A 7,136-nucleotide genomic window follows, 5' to 3' on the forward strand; every position below is an offset into this window, starting at 1 on the left:
TTTAGTAATTTGCACGTTTCTAGAATGTTCTAATACTTTCCAAATAGTTCGGATCTAAAAAAATTTGAAACATAAGCCGAACATGTTTCCTTGAGAATTATCGAGTGCCAGCAGTTTGGTTCGGTTGTATACTAAATTGGAAATTTATGCCGAACTTATTACTAAGAGAACTATTGAATGTCACCAAATTAGTTCGGATGATAAGCATTAAACACTTATAAGCCGATATTTTCACTTGGACTATTAAGGTATGCCAGCAATAGGTTCGGCTCATATGTATTACGCACTCATAAGTCGAACCTTTTATTGTAACTTAGATATCACATTGTACTAGCATAACATTTCAGTTAAACATAAAAACATAACATTGTACTTAAACATCGTAACATTGTACCGAAAACTAAAAAAATAACATTGTTTTCTTCGAGTAAATAACATTGTGCTAAATTCAAACATTACTTAAAAACCAAACAATAAAAACCTAGTGTACTTCCATTTTAACATATTCATTCATTAAGCACGACCGCGTTTTGCACCACCACGACGTTTTTTACCAGCACTTCCACTCGCACCTTCACCTTTGTTGATTACTCCATACCAACGGTTGTAAAGATATTTTTGCTCTTCCACCTCCATCTTTGCATTTCAATCAATTTTATTCTCCATTCTCTTCAACATGTCTTTACCACCGGCCACCTAATCAAATTTAGTTACAACAAAGTATAAGCAACAATATACAAAAATATTGAAAACAACTTTAAAAGAATGCACTCAATACACCATAGTTCGGTAAGCCTTTGCAACATCTCCAACAATGCCCTTTGAGTTCTTCCTCGTCTTCGGCTCCACTTCCTTTTGTTTTTGCTTTCCCCTCTTAACATCTACCAAAGCTTGACTTTCACAATTAATGATTAAAGGATGTGAAATTTGGCTATACCAATCTATATAAGCCGGGTCAACTTCACAAGGATCATCACGCAACTCTTCTAAGTTATCCCAACTTAATTTGTTCTCTTCCAATTTATCCCAATAATCAGTGGTAGGACCGGGATCATATTCGACATTCATGAACTTTTCGTACTCTTAGTTCCATTAGAACCCTTGGGAAACAACTTGAACTTTGATTCCTCTAGCACCAGAATCGTTTGGATAAATCCATATTGACGGACTACTCGACAGGGATCAAGCGCTATAAATCCTTCGAGATAAAACAACGGCCCGTAGTACATCCCAAATGGCATATCTTCATCCTCAACAACATCATCATCTTCTTCATCCTTTTTGTATGGTTGAAATACAACCTGTTCAACAGTCAAATAGTCTAACTTTTCTCTCAAATCTATCAAGATTTCTTTTTTATTCCTCTTCTTATTTTCCTTGAAAATCCATTTTCCCGAGGTAGGGAATGTATCTACCCACTTGTCATCTTCCTTGGAAAATTTCAATTCCAAGAAATGGTCATATATCCATACCTACATCAACAATATGAAGGAAAAAAACTAAAACTCTTTTATTAGAATCAGTAGAATCGGATCATTGAGGGTGGCAACTTTGGTAAACAGTAGAAAGTTCGGCTTATATGGAAAACACAATAACAAGCCGAACCAGATAAGTTTATCAAATATAGTGTTATGATGCTTAGGTTCGGCTTAAACAATTAAATTCGTGAAAGCCGAATCCTAATAAAACTAAGTTCAGCTTAAAACTAAAACCTAATATTGAGCCGAGTTTAGTCATGAAAATATAACTAAAGTGTGAACTTACCTGAAGCATGGTGAAATAACGTCCAATATTTGTACTTGTTAACCTAGAGGCAGTTCCAAGTTTCTCGGATATGAAAGAAAGGGCAGCAGTTCCCCAAGAGTACTTGTGGAAGCTTTTCAAATCCCTTAATAATTGAAGGTATTGAGCATTAACCTTGTTCCCACTGTTATCAGGAAATATAACACTTCCTAAAGTATACAACAAATACGCGGTAGCTGTGCGCCTAGCTGTGACCTCGTCCATGACCATCTCTCCCTTTGAAATTTTCTCTTTTGTGTCTCCAAAATACTTTTTCAAAGCGGTGAACTTGATTTTCTTCAACTTCTTTGTGCTAGAATCCACAAACTTCACCTCTTTAGCAGCATAGGCAAACTCCAATTTTGTCTTGTCTTTTGGCCAATCTAGAGTTTCCTCAGCAAGTAAATACAACTCATCCCAAGTCATTTCATAAACCGTTAAGTTCACATTTTCCCCCCTTCATTTTAAGACCACTAATCGTCTGTGCATCATCGGTAGTAATTGACATCTCGCCAAAGGGGAGATGAAATGTGTAAGTCTCCAGACAAAATCTCTCACAAAATGTTGAGTTTGTAACTGCATCAAATTCCTCTTATGCATAAAAAATAGCAGGCCATAAACCAGAACCCTGTACTAAAGCCACCACCTCAGGAGCCTCTTTGAAAATATTCCAATATGCGGCACTATGGTGTCTAAGTACGCGTACTGCACCTTTGTGATCCAGAGTCTCATAGATTCTCTTTTCCCATGACTCCTTGTAGCCAATCAACAATCTTCCACCATCTTCCGGAAGACCATGGGGCCAACCATTCTCGCGTTCAAGTAAAAATAATCATCACTAGGAATATGCCTACCTGTATTACTTGATGTATCAGCTTTCTTCTTCCCCTTATCTTGTTTTTGTTGGGTTTCTTGTTGTATTTATTATTGTGGTTCTTCCTCTTCATCACCATCATCCTTATCTTCATCATTGTCACCCTCTTGCTGTACAGGAAAAGAGAAATTCGTATCAATTCCTCTTTTCCCTGCATGTAAGTTTTTAGTGCCACCACCTCGAGGTTTGGGAGTTTTTGAATTAGAAGGAGTCACTTCCATTGTTCTCCTTTTAAGCTAGCTTGTCTTTGAATTTTCACGGATGGGTGCTAAAACAAATGATAAACTTTAATTAATTTTCCAAAATAAACAATTATGATTCTTCTAAACAATGTGATAAGTCACCTATAAATGGACAAGTTTATTGGAAGCTATTAGCCATACACATAGTCAAGTTCGGCATATTCGATATTTATCAAAATGAGCCGAACAATGTGCCGAACAGTGTAAGATAGATTATTCAAGTTTGGCTGATTATCACAAAAATATTTATAAGCCGAACATATAGGTTCGTCTTGAAGAAGAGGGGGTCTAACAACACCACCCAATATTTCGCTTAGCAATCTGTATGGACTACCTCCGAACTACTTTCTAGAGAATCAACTAGACAGTCAGACTCAATCTAGGTAAAAGTATCTCAAGGAGTTAATATCTCTCTCTTGTTTTGATTTACTCAAGATAATAGAAATCATCGAGTCTTTAATCAAACACAAGGAATAATTTGGATGGTACCAAAGACCAATATCCAAGGATCAATCAATGACAATCAACAACCAAAGGTCGAATTACTCTAATTGATGATCTAACGAACAATCTGTATTATTTTAATTATAAAGATAAAAAAATATAATGCGGAAATTGAAATAACACAGACACCAGAAATTTTGTTAACGAGGAAACCGCAAATGCAGAAAAACCCCGGGACCTAGTCCAGATTGAACACACACTGTATTAAGACGCTACAGACACCAGCCTACTCCAAGCTAACTTCGGACTGGACTGTAGTTGAACCCAATCAGTCTCGCACCGATCCAAGGTACAGTTGTACTCCCTACGCCTCTGATCCCAGCAGGATACTGCGCACTTGATTCCTTTAGCTGATCTCACCCATAACTAAGAGTTGCTACGACCCAAAATCGCAAGCATTGACAATAAACAAATCTGTCTCACACAGACAGGTCTATCAAAGGATCAATCTGTCTCCCACATATAAACCCTAAAGGTTTTGTTCCGTATTTTGATAATAATCAAGGTGAACATGAACCAATTGATGATCCGGTCTTATATTCCCGAAGAACAACCTAGAGTAATCAATCACCTCACAACAATCTTAATCGTATGGTAGCGAAACAAGATGTTGTGGAATCACAAACAATGAGACGAAGATGTTTGTGACTACTTTTTTATATCTTACCTATCGGAGATATCAATCTCAAGGAAATCAGTCTGATTGTACTCATGCAATAGAATATGTAAGATCAGATCACACAACTACGATAAAAGTAGTATCGGTCTGGCTTCACAATCCTAATGAAGTATTTAAGTCGTTAACCTGGTTTCAGAAGAAGAAAACCAAAGGTTAAAGGATAAACGACTCTAGCACACAAACTAGTATCACACGTAAGGTGTGGGTATTAGTTTTGCACAATACTAGATGTCTTCTTTATATAGTCTTTCAAATCAAGGTTTGCAATCAATGTTAGATTAGTAACAAAGCATCCAATATTCACCGTTAGATGAAAATCTGATTTAGATTCAAGATAATATTTCTCAACCTTTAAATCGAAAATTTAGCTTGTTACACACACTTGACAATGCACGTTTTTAGGTTTGTTAACTGCACCCAAACGTATGCACTTGTTGGTTCAACAATAGTTAACCAAAAGGTTAGCCATATGAGCATTTCATATCAACCACGTTCTTCTTCACCATAACTAGTTCAAATGACTTAAAATGAACTAGTTAGAGAGTTGTTCAATTGCAAGAAAATCTTACGTACTACACAAGACACAAATGAAGCAAAGATGATTTGATTCACTTGAATCGGTTCATGAACTTTTATAGCCACGGTTTGCAAACTGAATTCCTTAGTCTTCTTAAATTTAAGTTCAGAAATCATCTTCAGATATATAACCTTCTCAAGTTCGCAGACTAGGTTCGCGGACTTAAGTTACCGGGAAAATTTTACAAACTCCAGGAGAAATTCTCGGGTATGAGAACTTTTCCGGTTCGCGGACTGAGTTCGCGGACATAGCTTCATGCAAGTAGTTTGTCAACTCCAGCATAAATTCTCGGGTTTGAGAACTTCAGCAGTTTCCGGACTGAGTTCGCGGACTTGGATCACGCCATTCTTCCGGTTCTCTTGATCAACAAAGTTCGCAAACTTTGGTTAAAGGAATATGACTTATACATAAATGTGTTTCCACAACAATTATTATGTCCACCATTGGTTATGTAATCTAAACTCTCATTTCAATCATTGAAATATTCTTAGAGGACGTTATATAGTTGATACACCATTTCTCGTCAAAGAAATTTTCAAGATGATTGAAACATATCATGAATTTTGTCACATGGTAAAGATAAACTTGATCTAAGAGAAAATCTTACTAACACATATTTCGAGATATAGATAGGCGGGGTATACTCGGCTCAAAATACCAAATGTGTATAATCAAAGTCTATATATATAGAATACGACTTCTTGTCTCAAAGAGTAGGAGATAGAGTAGATAGACTTTTGAGTGATAAGTCTTCACATACCTTTTTATCGAGAAGTTCCTTGAGTAGTTCTTCTTCTTGTATGATGAATCATCATGAAGTCCTTGAGCTCAACTACACTTTCTATCTTAGTCCGAAACTTAACTATAGTACACTAGAAATCATGACTTATAGTTTTGATCACTAACATTGACAAACATCCTTGAGATAGCAACGCATGCGAGCTCGACCGAGCAATGCTCTAACAATTTCCCCATTTGTCAATTTTAGTGACAAAACTATCAATACATATGGAATACAAAAAAGATAAAGAAACTTTAGTAGATCATATTCCACATGTCCAATCTTCAACATTCCTCGAAATCTTCATCACTTCCAAGTACTCCAATGATCCCAAAGGTTGTAAGTTTAGCATCACTGTTTTTGAAGATCCGTCGCTATAACAATGAGAAAACATAGTTCTCGACCATTGTTATACATTGTCATAGTATTATTACACAGCGTCAAAGTTCAATTGTATCACAACTTCAACAATAATACTATGGTGATATGTATCACTCCCCTTTAGTCAATACTCCATCTCACATGGAAACCACTCCCCCTTACCTAATGATCCGAAAACAATATGTATTTGTAGTATGAACTACATATTGATTCTCCCCCTTTTTGTCAATAAAATTGGCAAGGGTGCAAGAACAGGATCATAATGAAATTTCCGAGAGAGACATTTCATGACAAAAAGAAAAGAATACATACCAACTAATTTAGATGCAATCATAAAGCCGAAGCTAAATGCATTCATCAAGGAGTTTAAAGATACAAGATAACCCCTCTAAAATTCCACAGCCGCACACCCCTCAAGATATGACCATTAAGCACAAGTTCAAAAAGAACTCTCCCCCATTTGATGTCATTCCGGAAAGAACAACAAGAGCGACCTTAATTTCAAAAAGAAAAGAAGGATTTTTATTGGACACCAAAAACCATGAGAATGATTTCCTATATCCAAAAACTCAATCAAATTATTCACAAGTAAACCCATGATTAATTTAATCGGAATACGCAATCAAATTAAACACACAAAGTGATCAATTCAATTGATTATGCTCAACATAAGAGAACTTATGGAGACACGAAAATACTCTAGATTAATTACAAGAGAGCCCATAATTAATCTAATTGGAATACACAACCAAACTAATCACAAAATTAATCAATTTAATTGTCATTTATTTTGCTCGACATAAGAAAACTTACGGATCAATAACTAAATAACCAAACAAGATGATTAATTTAGTTCAATATGCTCGACATAACATATCTCACGGAACACCAACTAAGTTAATAAATCAACTTGGTTGTATAGTGCTCAACATAAGATACATTACTGAGCCTCACAGTAATACATAAAAATATGGATCAAGGATGATCAATACTACGTAATACACAAGGATTAATTTTATTTTCAATCACTATTTGCATAACGATATTTAATAGACATAATCCTTGAAAACAAAATATTTTAACCTATCTTCCATCAACTATTTGACTATATAGGCTTAACTTTTGTATTTGTCAAAAGTCCATTTCATTGTTTTATCAATACGTGAATACCGATCACGAACGACTTTACTTTTGACAAAGTATGGGACGAACATAGTTCACGGTCATAAACCCCAATATCCCATAACAAATTGCAATATAACAAATCATAATGATTAATACTGCAAAACATCATCCTCCAAAAAGTTTTTAGAATT

The 7,136-nt window shown here is 35.5% G+C and overlaps 1 protein-coding gene across 1 annotated transcript; it reads right to left on the reverse strand.

Annotated features, from left to right (window-relative positions):
* Positions 1 to 1,064: 1,064 nt before the first annotated feature.
* Positions 1,065 to 2,208, reverse strand: LOC113341378 (protein MAIN-LIKE 2-like). Its single transcript, XM_026586280.1, has 2 exons — positions 1,765 to 2,208; positions 1,065 to 1,472 (listed from the first exon to the last, which is right to left on the reverse strand). Exons 1-2 carry the CDS (start codon positions 2,206 to 2,208, stop codon positions 1,065 to 1,067), a joined length of 852 nt encoding a protein of 283 aa, XP_026442065.1.
* Between the last annotated feature and the right edge of the window lie 4,928 nt (positions 2,209 to 7,136).

This window comes from Papaver somniferum, unplaced genomic scaffold (assembly GCF_003573695.1).
Source record: "Papaver somniferum cultivar HN1 unplaced genomic scaffold, ASM357369v1 unplaced-scaffold_29, whole genome shotgun sequence".
NCBI lineage: Eukaryota > Viridiplantae > Streptophyta > Magnoliopsida > Ranunculales > Papaveraceae > Papaver > Papaver somniferum.

What these genes read in the sequence shown, in the direction of transcription:
- LOC113341378 (XM_026586280.1), bottom strand. Translation starts at nt 2,208, where the DNA reads ATGACTTGGGATGAGTTGTATTTACTTGCTGAGGAAACTCTAGATTGG. An exon ending in GTTATTTCACCATGCTTCAG is followed by an intron (nt 1,473 to 1,764) that starts GTAAGTTCACAC and finishes TTGTTGATGTAG; the next exon opens with GTATGGATATATGACCATTT.